This window comes from Mustela lutreola, chromosome 10, assembly GCF_030435805.1.
Source record: "Mustela lutreola isolate mMusLut2 chromosome 10, mMusLut2.pri, whole genome shotgun sequence".
In the NCBI taxonomy this organism is placed as follows: Eukaryota; Metazoa; Chordata; class Mammalia; order Carnivora; family Mustelidae; genus Mustela; species Mustela lutreola.
Window position 1 is genome coordinate 45,651,319 of NC_081299.1, and position 27,369 is coordinate 45,678,687.

The following is a 27,369-nucleotide window of genomic DNA, read 5'->3' on the forward strand; positions in this document are numbered from 1 at the left end:
GGAGAGAGCAGGGGGAGGGGCACAGAGCCCTATGCAGGGCTCCTTCTCATGACCCTGAGATCATGACCTGAACTGAAATCAAGAGATGGATGCTTAACCAGATGAGCTGCCCAAGCGTCCCTCTTCATCATCATCATCATCATCTTCTTTTTTAAAAAAGGTTTATTTATTTTAGGGAGAGAGAGAGTGCATGCAAGCAGAGGTAGGGCAGAAGAAGAGAGAGAATCCTTAAGCAGACTCCCCATTGAGTGTGAAGCCCAGCGTGGAGACTCAATCCCGGGACTCATTGTGACCTGAGCCAAAATCCAGAGTCAGCTGCTTAACTGACTGAGCCCCCCCGCCCAGGTGCTCCCTAATCTCTTCTTATAAGGACATGAGCATATTAGATTAAGGCCCAGTAATGGTCCCATTTTAACTCAATTCCTACATAGAAATCATGTCACCAAAATACAGTCAAATTCTGAGGTTTTGGAGTCCCAGACTTCCACATCTAAATGTTAAGGGGACACAATGCAGCCCCTAATACTAATAAAAGGGAATTTTGTTGATTTTTAAAGTGAATGTGGGCTAAACAGAATAGAAGTATGAAATAGTGAGGTGTTAACTTGATAAAAAGAATTCCCTCTTTATTGGCAAAAAGATCGCAGACCATGACCTTGCTCTCATGTGAGTCAAAGGAGCATTGAAATGTACTTCCTGAGTGTGCTTTGACCAGCAGGATGGTCCCGTCTCTACTCCCAATAGCTGACACTTGGCAGTTTTTCATTCTGCTCAAGATCTCAGAAGCCTTTCCTGGTCCTTTTTTTTTTTTTCTTTTTTTAATTTAAGCATGTTCTAGTTTTTAGATTTTTATTTATTGCTATAGAATTAATACATGTTGGGCATCTGGGTGGCTCAGTTGGTTAAGCTCCTGCCTTCAGCTCAGATCATGATGCCAAGGTCCTGGGATCAAGTCTCACATTGAGCTCCCAGGTTAGTGGGGAGACTGCTTCTCCCTCTTCCTCTGCCTACCACTCCCTTTGCTTGTGCACTGTCAAATAAATGAATAAAATCTTTTTTTTTTTTTAAAGAATACATGTTTGAGGTAAAAACCAAAACTCTTCCTTCGCCATCCCCAACCTGTACTCCACTCTGTCACGCCCCCCACTTCTCTCCCTGGAACTGACCCCTGTCAACAGTTTGGTGTAGGACTTTCATATCATGTAAACGATGCACTGACAATATATATTGTATGGAAGATAGGCCCATAGGTATTGTGCATGATAGACATAAGTCTATTTTACATACATGGGATCATACTATACATATGGTGTGTAACTTGCTTTTTTTTTTTTTAACTTAATAATATATTTTTGAAGATTTCCCCCCACATTTTCTATTCTTTTTCTAAGCAACACAGTGTTCTATAACAGGGGTCAGTAAACTATGGCCTCAAGGCCAAATTTAGCCTGTTGTCTGTTTTTGTAATTAAAGTTTTATTGGGATACAGCTTTCACCCTGCAATGACAGGAGTTGTGTATTTGCAACAAAGACCTATGGCCTATAAAGCCTAACATATTTAATATCTTGTCCTTTATTTTTAAAAAAAAATTGCTGACTCTTCTCCCAAGGTATAACTGCATGAAAATTTATTTGGCTGCTTCCTATTGAAGGATAATTAGATTTTCTCCATTTTTTCCTCTTATAAACAATGCTGCAATGAACATCCTTGTATGTTATCTTTGTACATTTGAATATTTCTGCATAGATTTCCAAAAAGTGGAATTTCTCTATATCTTTCCATTTTCAGTCTGGTGGGTTCCGCAATCAGCTTTACTAAGAGTACCTAGGCTTAATAACCTTTTATGCTTAGAGGTTAGAGTATAATCTTAGGACTAATTATTCCTTTGACTTTTTGTTTGGCCCACCAGAGAGCCCGTATTTATAACCCAAAGGCAGAAACATGTTCAATGGGCAGAAAGACAGAAAAGTAAGGGGAAAAGTGAAAGGAAGGAACCCAGATTTTAGTGTCAAAGAAAATTTAGCTGTGACTATAGGCAAATTATCTAATTTTTTCTGAGCTTCAATTTCTGCATTTGTAAGATTGTCATGAGGTTGAAAGTTAATGTATGCTAAATGTCTGGTAGAGTGTGTATTCAATTCACCATAGCTATTACTACGTCACTTCCATTAATATGAAGAAAGAGACGGAGAGAAGAGGTGAAGAAGAAAGGTAACATACCTTGAATTTGTACTATATGTCAGGTGCTCTATAATTATCCATTTATTCCTTCAAAGGCAGGTTTTATTCATAGTTAACCTCCTGCTTATCTTCTGCCTTTGTGCCTCTTCATGGAAGGAAGGAACCAATATAACAGGTAATCACTGAATGCCATGTAAATACAGAGGAAGGAGCAACTATTTGTCCAGGTTAATCAAAGAAAGTCAGATAGAGAGGGCAATGTTTAAGTTGGGTTTTAAAGGCTGAATAGGAGTTTGAGAGGCAGAGACAAGCAATCATTTTATTATCTATACCATAAGAGGCTTTGATTATTAGGCCTTGGATCTCTTAACCAAATCGAAATGCTTTTGTTTAGTTAACCTCTTTTTTAGAATATTAAAGCTGTATTTCACCTGTGTGACACTGTTTGTACCTAAATACCGTTCAACCATCTATGGCCTAAAATGCAATTCTTGGGCAGATGGATATGAAATACCCTAGAGGGGGAAGCAAGGCAAAGTGTTTCTGGAAGAGTACTGGGCTAGGGGAGAGGAAGTATCATTTCTGGAGCGCCTAATCTGTACTACAACTTCACTTCCATTTCACTTTAATACTCTCATATAGATGTCACAAAACCCACAAGAAGTAGTTTTATTATTTCTCTTCTTCAAATGCAGAAAACAAGCTTCAGAATGCATCCAGAATCTGTCCAGATTCACACAGCTAGTACGTGACTGAGTTAGAAATTAAACAGGAGTCTCTACGATTTTCAAATTGCACCCTCTGACATTCCATGCTGTCCTGGAGACAATGGCCTTTCTGTGGATTAGCTTTTTACCTTAGCACGGAGAGTCGATATGTTAAACCTTTTTTTTTTTTTTTTTTTTTTTTTTTTTTTTTTTTTTTTTTTTTTTAACCCACAGAGCCTTTTTCTGAAACAGTACAAACAAAAACAGCAAAGCAACATTTATTCAGTACTTAATATATACTGAGAGCTTTCTGGTTCCTTTCCATGTTGAACTTGCATTGAACTCTCTGAGGCAATAGCATTAACTGCTTCTTACAAATGACTAAACTGAGGCACAGAGAGGTTAAGTGATTTGCCCAAGGTCACACAGCTATGTGTAGCAAAACTGGGAAATGGACTCCGGCTGTTGGGCTCTGTGCTTGGAGTTTTGATAATGATGCATATTCATTCCTCTGTAACTCACACAACACACTTTTAAGAGTAGCTTCTCATGGGAGCACTGTTCTAGGTGCTGATGGAGCTGCTTGCTGCTTTGGTCAAAGGGAAATGGGGGGCCTGGCTGAGCCCACTCAGGTTTCCAGTGTTACCAAAATGAAGTTTAAGGTACTTTGAGGAACCGTAGGAGTCTGCAGAACACAGCTTGAGAGGCCACAGCTTAGACCAGCAGTAACATCTTCCAGAGGATGCCATCTTTGCTTTTCCAGTGTTCTTTCCCAGAAGCTGCCTGCCTTTTCGATTTAGGTACAATATCCTGATCCAGGAAGAAGCCCAGAGCGTGTATGATGCCAGGTATTTTGGGGGCCAGTGTGAGACAGTCTACAATGGGGAATGGAGGGAGCTTCGATATGACCCCGCCTGTGAGCATCTTTACTATGGAGAGGATGAGAAGTACTTCCGGAAACCGTACAACATCCTCATGTACCACTTTGTGGTAAGTCTGCACAGGGCGCTTGCAGGCCACTGCAGGGTGCGGGCGGGGAGGGAGAGAGGCCAGTTGCTGGCCATGGACTGCTAGCTTCCGGAGATTCTATTCTATTTCCTGCAGAGTTTGCTGGTGGCTGAAGCTCCCTTTCTGTCTGCCCCCACACATGCTCCATGCTGAAGGTCACTGACAGGCAAGGACGGGGCCGACGAGAGGCAGAACCGAAGTGTGGCCGCCCACCTGCCACATCTTGGCTCCATTCCATAATCAATGAAACAGATTCGAGGTCCAGTTCTCTGCTAGTCCTATTTCCAGTTGTGCTTTGCTAGAATAGAAGGATTTGAGACCTTGAGCAGCTCCCTGTCCCTCCCTGGGCCCGCTGTATAAATTGGGGATCAGGATAGAAGGTAGCTGGGCAGGGCTCTGAGCCCAAGGTCCCCATCTCATCAAGGGCAGCTTCCCACTGGTCATCTTTCTTTCTCTCTCTCTCTTTCTTTCTTTCTTTCTTTTTTAAAAAAATTCCAGTACAGTTAACATACAGTGTTAGTTAGTTTCAGGTGTACAATATAGTGATTCGACCACTCCATACAGCACCTTGTGCCCATCATGATAAGTGTACTCGTAATTCTCTTCACATCCTCCCCCACCTTCCCTCTGTAACCACCTGTTTGTTCTCCATATTTAAGAATCTTGTTTTGTTTTTCTCTTTTTTCCTGTATGCTTCACATGGTATTTGTCTTTCTCTGATAACTTTCCTATCTTGGTTTTCCATATGGGATTTTGTTTATAGAACGGTTCTGCTGTTGAGAAGTGTTTGCAAGATGTGGATGATCCCTAAATCTTCTCCATCTCTAAAATTCTGTGGTTTCCTGGGCAGTCGGAGCACCCCATGGCTCATGACCAGTTCCAGAGCACCCCATGGCTCATGACCAGTTCCAGACCATTCCTTCCCATGTCCCTTCCCCTCTGGGTGAGAGGGACACACAGACATCCCTGGGTGCTTACTATGCCCCAGATCGTATACCTCCATACAAAGCCTCTCATTTAATCTCACAACAATATAAGGAGGTGGAGATGATCACCGCCCCATTTTAGAAAGGAAAAACACACAGAGACTTAGAGGGATAAAGTGTCAGGCTGAAAGGTGGACTGCACTAAGTGGCAGAGACAAGATTCAAACCCAGATCTAGCTCGGCAGAGCCCAGCTCTATGTCGTTTAGAAGGGAAGAGAGATTATACACATTACACGCATGTAGTCATATGCATTCTATCTTTACAGAGAGATGGTAGGATTCAAGGATTATGGACAATTATTAGTCATACTCCCCCTCCCCCAGTTTTCTCAAGGGAAGGCCAAGGCCAGGTTTATAGGGTCCCCCCACCACCCACTGGGCTTCCACTACTATCATCAAGCCTATGGTAAGCCTAGGAGAAAGACACAGACATCGCCATTCCCCTAAACCCAAGGATGGTCTGGGGATTACGTGTCCGGCAAGACAGACGAGGCTATGTTGCACAACAAAGGATTCCAAAATCTCAGCGCTTTAAAGCAACAGAGTCCTATGCTATGCTTCCGTCCCAAGGTGGAAGGGGAGCTCATCATCACAGACACTTGGGACCCAAACTAATTAGGCTCCATCTAGACACATGCTCTTGTGATGGCCAAGCAAACCACTCATGTGCTTAACCGTTGCTTTCTCAGCTCAGGCCAGCCACAGGACCATGCCTCAGTCCAAGCTGGCAGAGACATACAAGCCTACTGCCTGCCTGGAATGAAAGAATCCCACATATGGGGCAACATGAGAGCATAAGTCTGCCTAGAGCGCCCCCCACCGGCTCGGCTTCCTTGCTCCTTATCTCCCAGATCTGCACCCAGATGTGGCTTTCTGGATGCCTCCATTGCAGAGATGGGCCTCTTTCTCTACGGGAAGGACGAATCAATTGGAAAAAATCCATACCCAGAACAATATAGCATTTTATCAGAATCATGAGTGTGTGTGTGCGTATTTAAATAAATATTTCAGCACTGCCACTAAGCGATACCTAAACTAACTGCCGTATTTTCAGCATTTTCGTGAGTGAGCATCAGTCGGATGCCTGGAGTAGCCTTTTTTTTTTTTTTAAGATTTTATTTATTTGACAGAGATCACAAGTAGGCAAACAGGCAGGCAGAGAGAGAGAGGAAGGGAAGCAGGTTCCCTGCTGAGCAGAGAGCCCGATGCGGGCTCCATCCTAGGACCCTGGGATCATAACCTGAGTCGAAGGCAGAGGCTTTAACCCACTGAGCCACCCAGGCGCCCCTGGAGTAGCCTTTTAACATAATTATCGATGATAATCTGCTTTGTGATATTTTACAGAGCAAAGATTTAAATACTAAGCACAAATCAGAATATAACCGTGTGTACAAAGCTAACATCTGTTTGCTCCTTTTCAGGCTCTGGCAGACACCAGACTCTCCTCAGAGCTGCACGAAGATGCACATGACCTCCTTTCTAAAGTAAAAAATGACATATCAGTGTCGGCCGGAGTGACTGCAGGTGTGGGCCCCGTAGGCAGTCCTGTGACCGTGGATGTGGGTGCATCTGGGTCACGAGGCTCTTTGTTCTTGAAGGAGTTAAACAAGTATAATGAGAAGGTATTACAGCATAATGCCTGTGTCAAACAGTATTCCATAATCTACACGGAACATGTATTACCTTAATTGTATTAAAAAGTACAGTAGTAATTGAACCTGCATTTGCCTGGGTAATTGGAAATGTCTGATCAGTGGTAATCATGTTTGTTTTTCTTATTATGCTTTCACACACAGAATCATCACAAAGGGAATAAAACTGAATGATAAGAGGAGAACTCTTATCACCTCACCCCATTCTTTTTCATGGTTACCTGGAGCAAACAGGGAAATACTTAGAATAGTAATGTCTTAAAGAGAAACAGCCAGGCCATGTAAACTAGGTTGGGAAGAACTCGGAAGCAAGCCTTGCTTTTTGGAATAGATTAGAGGACTGGTATGCTCCGTCCATCATCCATTGGTTCATCAAATGTTCACCACTAACTCCCTACTAATCTGAGCGACCAGGCAGTGCTTCCTTGAGGAAGGGACATCCATCCACCTAGACTGGGGTCTAGCAACTAATACAGGTTGTCCTGACGAAGAGAGGCGGGAGTCAGTGAGGGGTGCTCTGGGCCTGGGAAACAGCAGTGTGCAAAGGCCTGGAGATGACAGATTGCCTCACACTAACGGGATAGCAAGGCCTTCAACCAGCGGATGCATAGGGTGGGAAGGAAGCGTAGGGAGTAATGAGGATGGAGGAATCGTCAGGAGCCCGAGTGGTATTTACTGAACTGATTCAAAGTATACCGAAAAGCCGCAGCAATATTGATACCAGCACTGTGGATTTAGCTGGGGCTCAAAAATTATTCTGGATGATGAAAATGAAGGACTTATGAAAGTTAACTTATTTAACAATATAAATTACGTTCTGGAGCTTTGCCACAAGTCAGCTGTCACTCTGAAGGGAAAGTATTGTTCTGAGATCCGACTATCACATGGTCATGGGGACTTTTTTCAAGGCAGATGGTCTTTTCAAAATTTCACTATCCATTGGGATTAAGGTTTACTTGGAAATAATGCCCATACACAGCCCTCTTCCTCTTAATCATTTTTGTTTTTGTTTTGAGAGAGAGAGAGAGAGAGTGAGTGAGTGCACGCACAAGAGAGCCTGAGCAGGGGAAGGACAGAGGAAAAGAAAGAGAATCTTAAGCAGACTCCACTTCCAGTGTGGAGCCTGACGTGGGGCTCAATCTCACAACCCTAAAAGCATGACCTGAGCCAAAACCAAGAGTCAGACATTTAAGTGACTGAGGCACCCAGGTGTCCCAATCCCCTGCCTCTTAAACCAACTCAATATGACCCAAGTCCTGCCTCTTTTTTACTATCTTGGGAGCCTGCTTTACTTTATTCCTTAACAGTGCAAGATTCCCACTAGAACATAAAATCCATCATGGCAGGGACCTCTCTCTCATTCAAGATCACATTCTCTGCTCCTAGCACAATGCAAGTGACTACAGGCTCCTACATGTATTTGTTCAGTAAGTTACATCAATGGATAAGGCTGGCGCTTCCTGCCATGTCATCAAAAATACTCCTAAGCATAATTGTAACTGGATACTGAATGCTTGCATGGGAGGTTGCTTCATACAGTGCCATAATTAGAGCAGGGAGGCATGCAGAGGTGACAATGGACTGGGGCTAGAACAGAGTGACCAGCACCATGAACCACACTGCAAGGACCAATCCAGATGAGAGCTGAGGAGAAGGGCACCTGAACAGGGGCGGTGAGAACAGAGACATAGGCATGGGAAAGACAGCCAGGCACACCTCAGTGTTTCACAGATGCTTGTAAAATAGACTACTAATAATGTATTTATGCTCATGTGTTTATATGTAAATATACATATTTCCCACAGCTACTAAATGCTACCTTTCACGTTATGTTATATAGTAAAATATGGCCTCTCTTTCTTCTTTTCCCTTATTCCATGGTGGTGGTTGCTGGCAGACATACAGCTTCATGAGAATTTCCACAAAGGTGCAGACTGCTCATTTTAAGATGAGGAGGGACAATATTATGCTGGATGAAGGCATGCTTCAGTCATTAATGGAGCTCCCAGAGCAGTACAATTATGGCATGTATGCCAAGTTCATCAATGACTACGGCACTCATTACATAACGTCTGGATCGATGGGCGGCGTTTATGAATATATCCTGGTAATTAACAGAGAGAAAATGAAATCACATGGTAAGTAGAACAAAGCTTTATGCAAACAGCAGCCAATGCATACGTCAGGATGTGGTTTGCAGTTTTCTGAGCACTGCGTAGGAGCCGTGCATGATCTCCTGGGGGACAGCAGGGTAAGGTAACAGGCATAATACTTGTGTAGAAGGTGGCACAGTGCAGTGCTGCAATTACAGAAGGGAGATATGTGGAGGTGGCAATGGACTGAGGGCAGAACAGGGAGAGAAGAACCAAGAAGAATGTTGAGGTAGCCATCCCAGCTGAGAGTATTACTGCCTACGGGGAACTGAGGTCCAGAAGGGCGCAAAGACTAACTAAGAAGTATCACAAACAAGATTTGAACTCAGACTTGTCTGGTTCCCCAAAACTGTGTGTTTTCAATGACACTACTGTTAACCTTCTTGATAACAAATGGCATTTGGGGTTTTGTTATTTAAAATGTTAAAACTTACAAATATAGATTCTTGGTTAACGGAACAGCTATATAATCGGTCTGTGATGCTAGAAACCTGGAGCCATCCCAGATCCCTCCCCTTCCTGTACCCTGCAGATCTCAAAGAGCCTTTGTTATGGCTCCAGAGCAGCCCTCACCCCGCCCCGTTCCTCCCTGTTCACTCTTACAGGGTTCGACTGGATTCCCACCTATCACTTCCCGCTGCTTTGGCTCTTAAATCTAGGGGAGGGCCCACCTCTGCAATCCACTCTCAAAACTGCTCCCAGAAGGATCTTTCTACTTTATGGATACAATGATATCCCTTATTTGCCTAAAATGCTGAATGGTTCAACTCCCTAGCATGGCATCAGGAGTTTTCATGGTCTTATGCCAAATGGCTAGAAAGGTGATTCTCAAAGTGTGGATTTTAACTGCAGCATCAGGATCAGGGAACCTGTTAGGAATGTAAATTCTCAGGACCCCATCCAAAATCTACTAAATCAGAAACGGGTGGAGGACCCAGGGCTCTGTATTTTAACAAGCCCTCCCGGTGATTTTGGCGCTCACTACGGTTTGAGAATGACTGACCTCGTCAATGAGTGAGTAGAAGGCTGAGAAATTGATACCTATTTCAAAGCAAATTCCCAGTTTCAAGAAGGGTCCCTGACTGCACCAGCCCAGGCTGTCCATTTCTTTCCTTTAGCACATTCACATAAATTCCACACTCTTTAATCTTCAAAAGAAAATTTTCCAAATTATAATATTTTTCTCATCTAGATAGCAAGATCTTTGAAAGTAAGGATTAGGTCTGACACGTATTTATCTCTTTAACTCTCAGCACAACATTAAGTGTGTAGTGAGTGTATAAAACAAGACATGGAGTTTGAAAGGGGGCGTTCATTTAGATTCCTGGTGGGGCCATTTGTTAATTCATCCATCTATCCATGTATCCATTTCTTTATAATTCAAGTATCTCTTGAGTCTCTATTATGTACTTGCGTTGGAGATACGATGGTGAGCAAATTCAAACATGGTCCCCACCCTCCGGCAGCAGAGTACTTCCTTCCTAACAGCAGGTCTTAAAATCAATGTCTGGATCACTAACAACATTTTACCCAACAACAACAAAGAAGAGACTAGAGAATATCCTAAAGGTTTACAGGTAGTGAATAGAAGTTATTGCTTCAAGGAATCTTTTCCAGCTATACCCATATGGAGTCATGACACAAAACCATGGATGATAGGTCAATATAAAAAAGGAGTTTTATCAACTTTTTAAAGAATCATTCAAAAATGTAAGAAAGGAAGCACAGTACACATTTGTTGAGGACCTACTAGGTTCCAGTGCTGTTGCATACATTCTCATTTCGTTTTCTTGACAACACTTGGAGGTCGGTATTATCCCAGTTTTAGCCCATAAATGCTGGGGCTCCTCAGGGAGGTTAATTACTTTGCCCAGGGCTGCAGGAAGCTGGCATCAGAACCCTGGACCTATGGTCTTTCCACCATGTGGTCCTGGATAGAGCCTTTCATTTGGGCTCTGTCTTTGGTGTTGGATTACTAATTAATTGTCTGGGGTTTCTCATGGCCCCTCCTCTTTAAAATCTGTGAGGCAGAGATGGGCTTCCAATGTGGTTAATATTCAAAAGGAGCCCACCAACAAATTGTCCCAAGGATAATTACCTCAGCTCTGTTTATAGAAAACCATATGTCGATAATAGCACAATTTGCTATTTGTGAAGAGCTGATTTTCTATAAATCCGGAAAGTTAGTGTTGCTTTTCTATAAATATGGAAATGTGCTAATCATCACCTCATCTGCTGGAGACCGCTAATAAATCAGAATTCCATTTACATATTAACCTACCAAGAACAAAAATATCTACCTTCTTTCCCTCTGACAAATAGAATCATGAACACCCTTCTCTCCATGTTTCATATTTGTCTAGTTTCTTCTTTGTCTCTGTCATCCTCCGTCTATCCTTTCTCTTCAGGTGATTTTATTTCTCTGTCTGTCCTCTTTGTTACTGTCTTTTTCTGTGTATCTTTGATCCATATCAAATAATAATATTTATATTCTCTAAAGTGTTTGTCTCTAAGAAACACACCGTGTGGTGTACATGCATGTCCTCAAAGAGATGAGCTTGGTATGGAGCGATTTAAGTGAACACACTGGCTGGTTAGCTCTGGAGGAATCTTTTGTCCTTGGATTTGCCTCAGATCCTCTCTGGGTTCATCCCAGAGGATTTACAAGGCTGTTTCCTTCTAATGTATCCTTTAGATAAAATGCTTCTCCCTCAAAGGCAGAGTGAAACCATGCATCAAAAATAAAAGGATGCCTTATAGTTTTTAGTGTACAGGTCTTGTAAAAGTCTCTGAAATGGCAGGACACTGATGAAAGAAATTGAAGAAGATACAAATAAATAGAAAGATATTCTGTGCTCGCAGAATTCAAAGAATATTGTTAAAATGTCCATGCTACCTGAAGCAATCTACAGGTACAATGCAATCCCTATCAAAATTCCAAAGACATTTTTTTCCAGAGAACTAGAACAAATGATTCTAAAAATTGTGTAGAACCACAGAAGACCCCAAATAGTCAAAACATTCTTGGGAAAGAAGAACAAAGCTGGGGGCATAGCACTCCCTAGCTTCAAGCTATACTACAAAGATAAAGTAATCAGAACAGCATAGTATTGACATATATACTGATCAACAGAACAGAATAAAGAGCCTATAAATGAACCCACACATATATGGACAATTAATTTATGACAGAGGAGGCAATAATATCCAATGGAGAAAGAAAATTCTGTTTAATAAACAGTGTGGGGGGCACCTGGGTGGCTCAGTGGGTTAAAGCCTCTGCCTTCAACTCAGGTCATGATCTCAGGTCCTGGGATTGAGCCCCATATCGGGCTCTCTGCTCAGCAGGGAGCCTGCTTCCTCCTCCTCTCTTTCTCTGCCTGCCTCTCTGCCTACATGTGATCTTTGTCTGTCAAATAAATAAATAAAATCTTTAAAAAAAATAAATAGTGTGGGAAAAACTGGACCACTGTTTTATACTATATACAAAAATCAGCACAAATGGTTTAAAGACTTGAATGTAAGACCTGAACCATAAGACACTTAGAAGAAAATAGAGGCAGGAAACAATTGGTCTTGGCAATTTTGGGGGGCTCTAATTCCAAAGGCAAGGGAAACTAATGCAAAAATGAACAACTGGAACTAGGCCAAACTAAAAAGCTTCAGCACGGTGAAGAAACATTGACAAAATGAAAAGGTAACCTACTAAACGGGAGAAAATATTTGCAAAATATATCTGATAAGGGGTTCATATCCAAGTTATATAAAGTACTGATACCACTTAAGAACAAGATGATAAACAAGTCAATTAAAAAGTGGGCAGAAAATCTGAAGACGTTTTTCTAGAGAAGACATACAGATGACCAACAAGCACATGAAAAGATGTTTGCCATCACTAATTATTAGGGAAATGCAAGTCAAAACCACAATGACATATCACCTTATAGCTGTAAGAATGGCTGTTATCAAAAAGACATAAGGGTGCCTCTATCTTTTTTAATTAGTATTTCCATTCTCTTTGTATAGATACTGAGTTGTGGAATTGCTGGATCATGTGGTAACTCTACTTTTGGAGGAAACCCCATATCATTTTTGCATATTTACCTTTTTTTGATGAGAACTCTTAAGTTTTATTCTCTTAGCAAGTTTCAATGATATGATACAGTGTTATCAACCGCAGTCACCATGTTATACATCAGAACTTGGTCATCTTATAATTAAAAGTCTGTACCCTTTCAACAACTTCTTCTTATTTCTCCTACCCTCAGCTCTGGTAATCGCTTTTCTGCTCTTGGTTTCTATGAAGCTGATTTTTTTTTTTTTTTTGGCTCCTCTATGCAGTATTTGTATGTCTATGTCTACCTTATTTCACTTACCATAATGTCTTCCAGGTCCATCTATGTCATCATAAAGGACAGCATCTCCTTTTTAAAAGCTGGGTAATATTCCATTGTATATCTGCACCACATTTTCTCTATCCATTCATCTGTTGACTTAGATTGTTTCCATATTTTGGCTAATCTGAATAATGCTTCTATGGACATGGGAGTACAGATATCTTTTCTAGATAATGATTTCATTTCCTTCGCATGTGTTCGCAATAGTCGAATCAATGGATTGTCTATTTTAATTTCTTGAGGCGCCTCCGTTCTGTTTTCCATGGTGGCTGTACAAGTTGACATTCCCACCAACAGCATACAGGGTTCCCTTTATTCCACATCCTCACCCACATTTGTGATCACTTATCTTTTTGATAATAGATGTCCTAACAGGTGCGAGGTGATTTCTCACTGTGGTTTTGATTTGCATTTCCCTGATGATGGCTGATGTTGAGCATCTTTTCATGCCATTGGCTGTTTGTGTATCTTCTAATCTTCCAAAGATCTGTGCAAGAAGAGGCTTCCTTACTTCCACAGATGAAGGAAATGAGGCTGAAAAGTTCTATCATTAGTAAGTGAAAAATACAGGAGCTATTTTGAGTTATAGTCCAGGCTTCTCGCCTCTTATCCAAGCTGCCTTTTTCCAGACTCACAATCTGGGAATAATTCTGACTTCCTCTCTCTTCACACGTCTCCTTAGTCACCTCCTCGGTACCTACGCGTTGGGTCTTCCTTTCCAGCCTCATGTCATTGCTCACTGGGTTATGCCATATTTTCTCTGTCAGTTCCCTCTATCCATGTTGACAACATAAAATGAGAAAAGTATCAGAGATTAGCGGATATTCCATAAACACCTTTGGAACAAACATGGTAGTGGTCCGCTCTGGACTCCTTTTTTGTGGCTAATGTAAATAGGTCCTAACACATCTGTTTCAGCTTCTGTGCCCTTTGTTTCTCAAAATGTAACAGGAAATACAGTGTTTTATCAATATCAAAGAATCTAAGTAAATCTGATTGGAAACTTTTATCAGGGATGCTGTAATGGAAACCATGCATGCACTAGACAGTAAATGAATGGTCCTCAAGACTCTAAGGTTCATGATTATATGGATTTTGATCATATTGCAAGACTCTGCAAAGACCTTAAGGAAAATGACTTCTGCTGATGTTTTGCCTATGAAGGAAACCAGCAGCACTGTCTGGACCTATGAAAGCAGACAGCGTGGAAGTAAAAATATTTTTTCCAAATGAGATAACTTTGCTTTTCATGTAGGCACTGACATCAGAAAGCTAATACTTTATGTCTCAGAGTCTCAGTTTTCCCATCACTAATATGGGACAATAAACTACTCTAAAGGCTGTTAGAAGAATTACTCTAGGTAATATTTTTTAAAAGCACTGATAAGTAAAACACGGTCCAAACAGTAGTTACTATTATAGATTCCAGTTGAGGTCAGTTAGTCGTAAAGTCATGTGATCAAGGAGTTACTATGTGGCCAAGTAGTTACTATTACAGATTCCAGGTGGGGTCAGCAAGTTGTAAAGTCATGTGATCAAGAACTACAGAAGGAAAACACATGCTAGTGTCATGGTAACAAGGAACCTAAACTTGGGAGTCAGACACATCTGGGTACACATCTTGGTTCCACCGGTTAGTAGCTGCATGGCCTTGATCAGGATACACAACTTCTCTAAACCTCAGTTTTTCAGGACCCAATAGGAATGATAATCAAGGTTTGTCGAAGCAAAATTCTAACTGCATCTTCCATGTTAGTATTTAGATATTCATCTCCCCTCAAATGAAGGATAATAGTAGCATAGCACCGTGGTTGAACACATGGGCTCTGTCACTTACTAGCTATGTGATCATGGGCAGGTTATCTAATCATTTTAAGTCTCAGTTTCTTACCCTGTTAAGCTGGAAGAATTCATGGCATTTAACTCACAGAATAGTTATGAAAAATGCATGGACATATGCACAGAAAATATTTAATACTGTGCTCAGCCTCTAACAAGCACCCAATAAATATCAATTGTTGGAAAAGTTTCTGTTTCAGAACCTTTACCTGGATTCAAATCTCATCTCCACCATTTATTAGCCTAGTGACCTTCAGACAAATTCATTATCCTCCTTGTGCCTTAGTTTTCTGTTCTTTTAGATGAGACAGTGATAGTACCTACTTTATAGGATTCTTGTGAATATGAAATGAAACTATTTATGTGAGCATGTGGCCCAGCACTTGGCATATAGTAAGAGTTAAAAGACATTACCAGGGGCACCTGGGTGGCTCAGTGGGTTGGGCCACTGCCTTCCGCTCAGGTCATGAACTCAGGGTCCTGGGATTGAGTCCCACATCAGGCTCTCTGCTCAGCGGGGAGCCTGCTTCCCTCTCACTCTCTCTGTCTGCCTCTCTACCTACTTGTGATCTCTGTCAATAAATAAATAAAATCTTAAAAAAAAAAAAGACATTACCAGTAGTTGTTGTACTACGGTGGTTTCATTACCACATGCTTTATGTTGTTCCCAGCTTTTCAGTTATTAACCCTATAATGTTAACTGCCCTCTCATCTGTAAAGTGAGGATAAGATCGCCTGTCTCATAGGCCCTGCAACTGGTCAGCTCTGAAACACTGTTCAAATAGAAAGGAAATCATTATCATTGTGTCCAGCCTGCAGTGGCCAATGTTTTTGCTGTACATTTGGAGCCTCAGCAATCATGCCTTCTCCCCCACCTGCCCATTTTTTGGATCAAGGTCATTCATTTATGTCCCTGGTACTTCATCCTGTTTTGGAGGGACTGCCTCTCTCATTCATCAAGGTCACTTTGAATTCTCATCACTATCTTTCAAAGTGTTAACAACTCGGCCCAAATCAGTGCCTGTGTTCCATCATTCCTCCCTTTGATGGAAGCCAGATAACAGTGACCCTGGGAAAGACCCTTCCAGCAAGAGCACAGTACATTCTTCCTGCCACTGTGAGTGGCATCCCCTTCCAGCCAGGGGCCCTGGACCAGCTAGCTGGTCTACCACCTAACTCACAGGGTAGAAAAAGCCACAGAAACACAATTAAAGCTCACTAAAGTTCATGTCAATTCTAGTACATGTGATGCCAAAGTGAGCATTGAAGTTGATGTCAGTTATAATTCCACATGCTCCCCCTCCCGGCCTCCCCCCTTCCTTTACTTACTCATTCCTTCAGTTTTTCATTCAACATTTATTAAGCACATAAACATGGTAAGCGCTGTCTAGATACCACATGGTTGCTCTCATCAAGGGTGTATAGAAGGTAACAGTGCTTCTCTTTGTCATAATCATCCAATTATAGTCAGAAATGATTTATTGTGTAGACAACCAAATTGGTTGCCACCTAAAATGAGTTAATTTTTAAACTTTATTGTACTTAGAGCTAACTGAAATATTTGTGTTTTTTTAAAAGATTTTATTTATTTATTGATGCAGAGAGAGAGGTTACAAGCAGGCAGAGCAGCAGGCAGAGAGAGAGGGAAGCAGTCTCCCTGCTGAGGAGGGAGCCCAATGTGGGGTTCGATCCCAGAACCCTGAGGTCATGACCTGAGCTGAAGGCAGAGGCTTAACCCACTGAGCCACCCAGGTGCCCCTGAAATATTTGGTTTTAATAAAATATATTTATGTATAATAACTCCTGATATTGGTAAAATACTCACATCTAATATTCCAGATAATCTTCATAATACCATATGAGGAAGTGTATTAGTATTTTCCCCAATTTTATGGAGAGAAAGCTGAGATCCAAAAAGCCTAAGTAAATCAATCAACAGGATTCAGTCAGTATTGAATCAACATTTTCTGGCATAGAGTTTGTATATTGTCCAAATGTTTATCCTCCCCCGCTCACGTTTTCTCACACTTTCTATCATTCATTCTGATACCATATACGAGAGGCTCAGGCTCCAGCAGAGGTGACAAGACCGTCAACATTAACTGAGCATTTTACTGTGTGGCAGACACGGAGTTAAACACTTTAAGCATACTGTCTCATTTAATCCTCAGGAAAGACCGGAAGAAGATCCTATAATCCCCAATTTACAAATTAAGAACTGAAGTTCTGTGATGTTAAATAACTTGCTCAAGGTCATGGTGCTATTCATTGGTGGAACCAAGGGTCAAACTCTGTGATATTAACCAACATGCTGTGTCTCAGAGATGTTTCTCCTGGGATTTTTCAAACTTCAGGTCATAGCCCAGTAGTAGATTGTAAAAGAAAGTTAGTGGGTCACGATGAGCATTTAACAAAACAAAACAGAGTAAAACAGGTTGGGAAATATCTGAGTGCTTCAAAGTAAGATGAAGTATTGAAACTTGTTTGTTTTTTTGTTTTTTTTGTCTTTTGGATATGTGACATTTATTTTCAATTTGTTAATATATGTTTTACTTTTCTTTGTGACTTTCCCCTTTGGCCACTGCATATTTAAAACTCTTTCAATTTCTAAATACTTGGAGATATCTTTGTTTTATATTTTTAAATTGAAGTATAATTGATATATATTAGTTCTGGGTGTATAACAATGATTTGATATTGTATATATTGCAAAATGATCACAACAAATCTAGGTGCCTTCCCTCCCCTTATGTATTTATAAATATATGTAGCTTATGATGAGGCCTTTTAAGATATTCTGTTAACAACTTTCAAATATGCAATATAGATTATCATCGAAAATCACTGTACTTCATTTTATAATTGTTTGTACCTTTTACCTCAACCATTTTTGCTCCTCACCTGAAAATAACCACCGATCTGTTCTTTTTTTTTTTCAGCATTAACAGTATTTATTGTTTTTATACCACACCCAGTGCTCCATGCAATCCGTGCCCTCTATAATACCCACCACCTGGCTCCCCCAACCTCCCACCCCCCGCCCCTTCAAACCCCTCAGATTGTTTTTCAGAGTCCACAGTCTCTCATGGTCCACCTCTCCTTCCAATTTCCCCCAACTCCCTTCTCCTCTCGAACTCTGCATGTCCTCCATGCTACTTGTTATGCTCCACAAATAAGTGAAACCATATGATAATTGACTCTCTCTGCTTGACTTATTTCACTCAGCATAATCTTTTCCAGTCCCATCCATGTTGCTACAAAAGTTGGGTATTCGTCCTTTCTGATGGAGGCATAATACTCCATAGTGTATATGGGCCACATCTTCCTTATCCATTCATCCATTGAAGGGCATCTTGGTTCTTTCCACAGTTTGGTGACCATGGCCATTGCTGCTATAAACATTGGGGTACAGATGGCCCTTCTTTTCACTACATCTGTATCTTCGGGGTAAATATCCAGTAGTGCAATTGCAGGGTCATAGGGAAGTTCTATTTTTAATTTCTTGAGGAATCTCCACACTGTTCTCCAAAGAGGCTGCACCAACTTGTTTTATCTGGATGTATGTGGACTGGATCATGGAGTAACGAGTATTGCTTAGTTTCCAGGATAGTAAAGAAAGCATTAAAAATACCATCTAGTATGTTCCACTGACTATAGATACATACTTCATTACTTTAAATAAAGGAAAAATCACAAGTAACCATAAGGAAGTCATTAGGAGGTTTATTAGTTGAAGTTCTAACTAACTGGTTTGAGAGAACAATATGAGATAGAAATTTATTCTAAAGAATTGGCTCACACAATTAGGGAGTCTGACAAGTCCCCAGATCTGTAACTGGCAAGCTGGAGATGCAGGAGAGTTGACAGTTTATTTCCTTCAAAGGTTGGTAGGCTTGAGACCCAGGAGGAGCTGATGTTTCAGTATGAATCAAAGGCAGGAAAAAAGCTGAAGTCCCACCTTGAAGGCAGTCAGATAGCAAGAGTTCTTTCTTACTCAGGAGACGATCAGCCTTTTTGTTCTATTTGGAATGTCTACTGATTGGGTACGGCCCACCCACATTAGGGAGAACAATCTGCTCTACTCAGTCTACTGAGTAAACGTTGATCTCATTCAAAAATACCTTCCCAGAAACACCCAGAATAATGTTTAACTCAATATCTGGACATAACCATGGCCTGGTGAAATCAACCCATAAAAGTAACCATCACAGGAAGGCAGACAATGTAGAAAGTTAGAGGGAGATGTAAGTAATCATTGCCAAGACAGGCCTGGAAAGTCTCATCTATTGAGACAGTTTATCCAAATGGCAGTGAGAGATGGGAGTTCTAACTGAGCTCTGTGGTAGGCAGCACCAAGTGCTGCCATGAATATCGTCTCACTCGTGCTTCTTGGCAATGCTATTTTTTGTCTTATGGCCATCCCCATTTTACAAACAAAGAAAACCAGGCTCTGAGAGCTATGATGTCATGTCCAAGGTGAAACCACTGTCTAGGAGCAGGGTGAGGTCCAACACAAGGACTTCTAACTCCAGCTCCATGCTTCTTGGGGTCTATCTGGATATTTTATTTCATTTACCTTTTTATTTTTTCACTTCTTTTTTTTTGAAACAATAAATAGGTTGTGATGGCTTTGAAATTATTTAAATCAGGTTTTAAAAATTACTAGAAGAGGATTATACTCAATACTCTTTCCTAAACGCAGTTTGGGATCATTTTGACTTGCTGATCAGGAACTGTTACTGACAGAATTGTGAAGGGTTCCCCTGCCCAGCTTGTGGTTGTGTGTTCTGAAGCTTAGGTACAATCATGGGGCTAGGAACAAGCTCAGTGTGCTGGCATGTATGACACTCAAAGAGGTGAACTTCAGAGCCTTGATGGCCAGAAAAATGGTCTAAGCCAGTAATGGCAGCTGGCTTCAATAGCAGATGCTAATAGGATTATGACCCAGGACAGGTGCTCATCCCAACAGTGCTGTGATCAATTAGTGATGGGGAACAAGGTAATGTGGGCTGTGCATGTTTTATTCCTGTAAGAGAATGAGACAACGCAGCCCAGATGATTAAGTTGTGTACGCATAGTCACTGGGGTAGGATGAATGTGCAATTCAAGTCCCTCAGATTCTCATGTTTTCCACATTTATATATTATTGCTGTTTCTTGCCTATAATTCCCTTTCAGAAAGGTACTGAGTAGAAAACAACATTTTTCCTTCTTATCCAAAATAGGAGGTAGGAAACACTTAATGTCTGAGGAGAACCCTTCTCCTAATCTAATCTCCACCCACCCACCCACCCACCCATCCATCCATCCATCCCTCCAACCACGCATCCAGTCAACGAGAACCCATGATCAAGAGATGAAGGACACAGCTCCATGCCCTGGAGAAATGTACTGTTAGTTGGGGACTCAGAAAAATACAATGTGAAAATGCTCAAATGAAAATAAATACAGTAGAAGCACAAGGGAGAAAGCAACCCTCCCTTTCCTGCCCTCCCTTTTTCTAGACTCCAAAGACATTCAAACCTGAACTTCCAAAATTTAGGAGTAGGAGCTTGCCTAACACAGAAGGGAGCTAGGGCTTTCTGGGCAGAGCGTCTCATGAGCGTGACTGAAGCAGCAAATGGGTGGGGGTGGATGGTAGGAGACGTGTGTCCGGGTTCACCCAAAGGTCGCACTCTGTTGTAGAGGACTTGCCCGTGAGGCCAGTGTGTCAATGACAGCGATCCTGTGGCTGAGTTAGAGCAGGAAGAGTGATAATATCAGTAACCTGGAATTGGAGTCAGTGTTGGGCTCCAGAGAGCCACAGAGAGAATGCAGTTTCCGGCATGACAAGTTGCTGGAGCCAAGCGGAGGTGACTGTTGAGAACAGGAGGGTTCCTGGCCCTGGATAAGATGGTCAGTATTCAAGGGAGCATGCTCTGGCCCTGCCCAGCCCTCTAGCCCCATTACTCAGCACTGGGCTGTGCTGTACTATGCTTTTGTGGTCCCTCCACCTAATCGCACCCTCCTCCTCCTCCCTGGGGCTTTCTAAGAATGAATGTGCTGTTTCTTCTACCTGGATTTCTGTCCCCCCCCCCCCCATACCCTTTTTTCTCCACCTGGCCAGGGCTTATCCATCCTTGGTCTCTGCTTAGATAGGACCCTTCCAGGCAGATTTTCTGTCTCTATAGTTTTGGGTCGGGAGGCTTCTTAGGTACTTCAGTGCACCTGGGATTCAGCTAGATACACCACACTTTGTCCCTGCCTGTTTCCATCATGCATCTGGTTAACGAGGTGTTCCCAGAGTTTTGCACATAGGCGGAGGCTGGTCCACAGCAAAGGCTCAGTGTCCTCCTAGCAAGAGAGGCTGAGAATCCAAGCCATTTATGCTGGGTCCTCTCTGGAGCTTTCCGGCACTCTGCAGAGTCGGGGTAGATTTCTAAAGACTCGGGCTGGACTGGACAGTGCAAAGGGTAAGCTGGGCCAGAATCTGATTGTGAACGGTCTTATATTTATGGCTAAGCTGTCTGGCCTGGCCCAGAGGGTCTTTTGCTGTGCCTGCTAACCAACCAGTCACCCTGAACAGACAGGCACTAGATTCTAACAGGCTCCAGGCTTTATCCGCAGTTACCATGACAACCAGACTTCATAGTGATGGATGGTATTGATTGACTGACAGACTCCTGATGTCTTGGCTTTGTCCCCGTCCCCCCTAAGTCATTTACATACACATGGAACTGAGACACTCTCGACACCATTCTCCTGATCTTGCCCTGATTTTGAATTTCCACCTCTGTCACTGAAACAGCCCCAGCCTTAAAGGAAAAAAAGGTGTGATCATGTCAAAATTACCCCCAGAGCCACACTTGGCCTCTCTCCCATAGGTGATATAATGTGGCATGGAGGAGATGGGCTTTGGACACAGACTTTGGTTCAATCCCGGTTCTATTTACTTAGTCTATCATTTTGGGCAAGTGACTTCAACTATTTAAGGCTCTGTTTAGTCATCTCAAAAATGGGAAAAATTGTACCTGTTATGGAGAAATGTGTGAATACGAAACGGGATAGCACATGGGAAAGATTTACCTAGCACATAATAGGTACTTACCAAATGTGGGTGTTTTCTCAATCTTCACTTATTCATGGCACACTCCAGAAATGTGGATTAAGAAAATCTGATTTTTGGGACGCCTGGATGTCTCAGTCAGTTAAGTATCTGCCTTCGCTCAGATCATGATCTCAGGGTCCTGGGATTGAGCCCTGTATCTGGCTCCCTGCCCAGTGGGGATCCTTCCTCTCCCTCTCCCTCTGCTCCTCCCCCCATATGTGTGCTTTCTCTCTTGCTGTCAGATAAATAAGTAAAATATTTTTAAAAAAATATCTGTTTTGACAAACTCCTAAGGTTCCACTGTTCCGTGATTTTCCAGGCTCAGCATCAGGGACCAGTAGCCCAGTCTATGGATACTGTCACATTCAGGGCAGTAGTCATAACAGTAATGCTTGACCATTACTGCTGGTTCTGAGCCAGGCACCACACCAAGCATCGTACACACTACAGCTTAACTCACTTAAACACCACAAACAACCCTATGAGGTAGGTACCACAAAAGCTACCACCTTATGGATGAGAATCCTGAGAATACAGAGGTTAGACAATTTGCCCAGATAGTAAGTGTGCAGAAGTGAATTTGGCTTAGGCAGTCTCTGTCCCAGAGAGACTGAGAATCTCTGCTCTACTGACTCTTGTCATGGCTCCATTAGCCAGCCATTTGAATAGATATGTATGGCCAAAATCGTCCAGAAGGGCCAGAGTCTCTGAAGATACCTGTCAGTAATCAGGAGGGAAACACGAGACTACAGTCCCAACATTGCCCATTGGGAGCATGGATTCCTTTCTCTGAGCAGCCTTGTACAATGGGGTGATCAGGGAACCCAGGGCTTGGGGGGCCACTGTTCCTGTGCCACACGAGCAGCATTTCTGTGCACAGTTAACACTGCTGTGATGCCTTAAAGCATGTACTATCTTTGGGTGTAACACACCGTACATCGACCCTGACTCTTGGGCCTGTTTGTTATGGCATTTGAGGCAAGCCAACTTCACAATAATAGTGAAGATTCATTGAACACTTAATTGTGTCCAACACTGTTTTCTGGGACCCATGTGGGGAAACTATCACTCCCATTTTATAAATGGGGAAAATAAGGCCCAAGGAGGTTCAGGTAACTCATCCAGTACTACTAGTGAATGTAAAACCCTGACTCCAGAGTTCAGATTCTTAACCACCATAATTACGGCTTTTTCTTAAATAGAGAAATCCTCCTGGCTCCCTAAGACTGTTGTGAGCCTCCAATGAGATAATACAGATGAAAATGCTTTACAAAATATCATCTCCTAATCAAGTGTGAGATATTACAAAGATACGATTTGTATCATTAGCCAAAAAGGAGATCTAGGACTACTGAAACATTTCAGAGGCATTGTCTAGATTGGGTGGAATCAGCCCATCCCTGAGCACTCCTGGGGGCTTGTCACATGCCAGGCTCTGTGCCAAGACCTGTAAACCCAAGAGGCAATTTTATAAGTTTGTAGGATAATTGGAAGAACAGACCAAGAAACTGACGATTGCTAAGGTCTGCTAAATACTATGCTGGAGGGGAGCTGAGGGATACACTGGGGGACACACAAAGATTCTGTGGGGACACAGACTTGGCCCTTGGGAGAGAAGGAAGGCTTTCTAGAACTGAGTGGGAGAGGAAAAAGCACATGAAAGGCACAGAGGTACTTACACTGCTGTTCTTGGGCGGTTGGGAAGAAGCGTGAGTTTTAATAGATAAATAGCAGCCTAGAGGGAGCAGGTGAAGTTAGCCTACATTTCCAAGCTCAACAACCATCTTTTCCAATGTTATGGAATAAAATAGGCTATATGAGTCTTTCCCTTTCCTTCTGAAGCTGTCTTTGGAGGTAACCAATGTAGCAAAGCAACAAAGCAAATAGATCACAGCAACCTGCATGACATTTGTTTGTTGCAAAGAGATAAATAATGTATTACACCTGCTGTTTTCCACCTGATGCTTTTCATCTGAGGAGTGACAGACTTATGGCCTTCTGGCACCTCAGAAGTCAAGCTTCCTCGTTCTGCCTCTGAGCCACACTGATGGAGCCTCTCCAAAGAAGGGTGAGAACAGCTCTCAGACCTGTAGCACTGCCAAGACCCGGTGGAAAGGAACAGTAGACACGGTGGCCAGAGACATGTCCTCTCGGTTCCTGGCCCGCCAGTTGGACATCCCAACAGTTCTTCTCAGGTTCAGGCTAGAGTGGGAAGGAACCCAAGGGCTCCCAGTACCTGCCCCACTGATTGCCCTCTCCCTCTTTTGTACTCCTGAGTTTAGGTCAGGTTGGCCTTTCTGAGCAGAATCTTGTTGCTAGAGACACAAGACCTCCACATGGTCTCCCTCTGCTTCCAATGTGCCCTCTTTATCTGGCTAATCCCTACTCATCCTTTCAGACTTGCCTCTGATAGCCTTCGTCTGACCTCCAAGGAAGGCTCCTCTGACTATGCTGGCCTCTTTCACACCTCTCCTCGCACAGGGCAGTATTTGTTCTCTTCCACTTCTTCACACTTGCCTGTGAGCTCACGAAGAGCAAATGCTCTTTCATCCTTATTTCCCGGATGCCTGGCACACATCATTAAGTACTTATCACGCTTGTTTCAAATGTTCTCCAGGTGTTCTGGTGTGTTCTTAAAGTTTCAGAATCATGGATTTAGAAGAAACCTTCAGAGACCACAGGTCAACTCTTCAAACTCTTTCACTATGCCCCATTCAAGCAAATAGTCTCTCCTTGGTACCCTCCTAGGATGGGGAGCTCACTGCCTCTATGAAACAATTCAGATTTCCTTGGCCTGTGACCATGATGAAGATTTATTTTATGAGGAGCTTAAATCTGTCTTCCTGTAGTTTCCGCCCTCTGGGTCCTAGTTCTTGCCTTGCAATCACACAAGTAAGCCTAACTCCTCTTCCTCAAGACAATCCTCTGGAGAGCTGAATCTAGTTCCACAGATCTCTCTTAGAGAGAGAACTTTCCTCTCTTGTTCAGGTGAACATCCCCATCCCCTCAAACATTCCCAAAGGATATGGCTTTGAATTTCTTCACCCTCATGCTACTCTTCCCCAATCATTCCCTACTTGCTTTTTTCATTCTTTAGTCTTTCTGTGATAAGAACACTTAACATGAGGGCCGCCTGGCTGGCACAGCTGGTTAAGCATCCAAGTCTTTGTTTCAACTCAGGTTGTGATCTCAGGGTCCTGAGATCGAGGCCCCTTAAGGCTTTGTGCTTGGTGGGGCATCTGCTTGAGATTCTCTCTGTCTCCCTCCGTCCCCTCCCCGTTTGCACATGCATTCTCTCTCTCTCAAACAAATAAATAATTTTTTTGAAAAGAACACTTAACATGACATCTACTCTTTTCACAAATTTCTAAGTGTACAATATAGGCTTCTTAACTATAGAGACAATGTTGGATAGCAAATCTCTAGAACTTCCATAATTGAGACCTATGCCCATTGATTAGCAATTCATTTCCCTTCTCCCCCCTCCCGCCAACCACCATTCTATACTCTGAGAGTTGGACTATTTTATATACCTCCTATAAGTGGAATCATGCATGTTTGTCCTTCCTTATTTATTTCTTTTAGCACAATGTCCTCAACATTCACGTATGTTGTTGCATATGGCCGGATTTCCTTCTTTTTTAAGTCTAAACAATGTTGAGCGAAAGTCGTCTTTCCTTATTTCCTTCTAAAAATATGGACTGTAGAACTTTGTATCAGATTCTGGGTTTCTCTAAGCTACACACACACACACCACACACACACGCAGATTATCCCCTCCTTTACTTTATTGATTATAATTTTCCCCTGGTTTTTTACCTGGTTTCATGGTCTTCCTGAGCTGGAAGTTATCCAAAACTCCACAACCTTTTCTCTTGCTTTCTAAGCTGTGCCCATTCCCTATTGTGTTCACACATGGTATTTTCTCCCTAGGGAAGGAAGTTATAGCTTTCCCAACTGAGCCTCATTTTGCTATTCTTGGTGTGTCTATCCTTCCAAACCTTTTGAGGGCTTTTTCAACCCTGATTCTTTACCTGAAGGATCCTTGGCTTTTCCTAGTTATCTCTTATGGGTGGAGAAGATGAGCCTGCCTGCCGAGTCCATATCGAAGGCATTGACAAAGGCATTGACTGAGACAGGGCCGAGGCCGGTGCTCTGGGACAGGCCACCAGGGTTCTCTGTAGAACCATGCTACTCAATATCTGGTCCCAGATGTGCTGACAAGGAATCATCTGGATCATCTGTTTAAATAAAGATTGCTGATGACTCAGAAATAGAGCATTAGGACGCATAGAGGTGGGGCACAGGAACCTGTATGTTTTATAAGCGCTACAGATGATCTCACTGTGTAGCCGGGTTTGGGAACCTCAACTCTAGAGTTCACTGAGTTCAAGACCCCAACACAAATGCTGGTATGATATGGTCCAAGCTGACATCGAAGGAACCCATGGGGTGGAGCCATGGCTGATCATTGTTTGCTTCTATAAATACATGTGACTTATGAACATGGATTTGAACCATGTAGGCCCACTTATATGTGGATTTTTTCCAATAAATACAGTACAGTACTGTAAATGTATTTTCTCTTATGATTTTCATAATGCCAGTTTTTCTAGCTTACTTTACTCTCAGAACATAGTATATAATACATATAATATACAAAATATGTGTTAATCCACTGTTTATGTTAACTGTAAGGCCTCCTGTCAATAGTAGGCTATGAGTCGTTAAGTTTTGGGGGAGTGAAAAGTTATACTTAGATTTTCAGCAGTGTGGCGGGTCAGCGTCTCAAACCCCGGTGTTGTTCAAAGGTCAGCTGGTATAGTCACTCCACCACTCAGGCCACACACCCATCTGGGCAAGTGCCACACAATTGCTCCAGACCTTTCTCTGTTCCCTCTCCCCTCCCCCTCCTCTGCTTTTTACTAGATGGATGAAGCAAGATGTGTATGGTTCTGTGTTTTGGCTTTCAGTACTAGTTTCAAGTCTTGGATCTTGGCACGGCATTTGACCTCCTATGCCCACCCCCCACCAAGCTCACTGGCCTTGGTTTCCCATAGGTCCTCGCAGACAGCTCTGATCTGCGTCCCACCCCACCCCCCATAGCTTCTGATGTGAGACCCTCTCCTAACCCTCCTATATAGAAAAATGACACTCTTGGGGTGCACCTTAGTTTTTACCCCAACCCTGCTAGCTTCTCAAGGACGAGATTTTGCTTATTCAGATTTTCATCATATTCCTATTTAGTTCAGAGTGTCTGCACTGCCTAACACAAAGTGATGGGGATGGTACCCAGTCAGCGTTCACTAAATTTTTCTGAGAGCAGAATTCTTTAGTTGGATGTGATAGCTGGCATTAA

The 27,369-nt window shown here is 42.4% G+C and overlaps 1 protein-coding gene across 1 annotated transcript in view; it reads left to right on the forward strand.

Annotated features, from left to right (window-relative positions):
- Positions 1 to 27,369, forward strand: part of C8A (complement C8 alpha chain) — a 66,640-nt gene that overhangs the window by 24,099 nt on the left and 15,172 nt on the right. Inside the window, exons 5-7 of the mRNA XM_059137464.1 lie at positions 3,690 to 3,879; positions 6,305 to 6,505; positions 8,433 to 8,673. Of these exons, the coding sequence (XP_058993447.1) occupies positions 3,690 to 3,879; positions 6,305 to 6,505; positions 8,433 to 8,673 (632 nt within the window). The remainder of the gene's footprint in view (positions 1 to 3,689; positions 3,880 to 6,304; positions 6,506 to 8,432; positions 8,674 to 27,369) is intronic.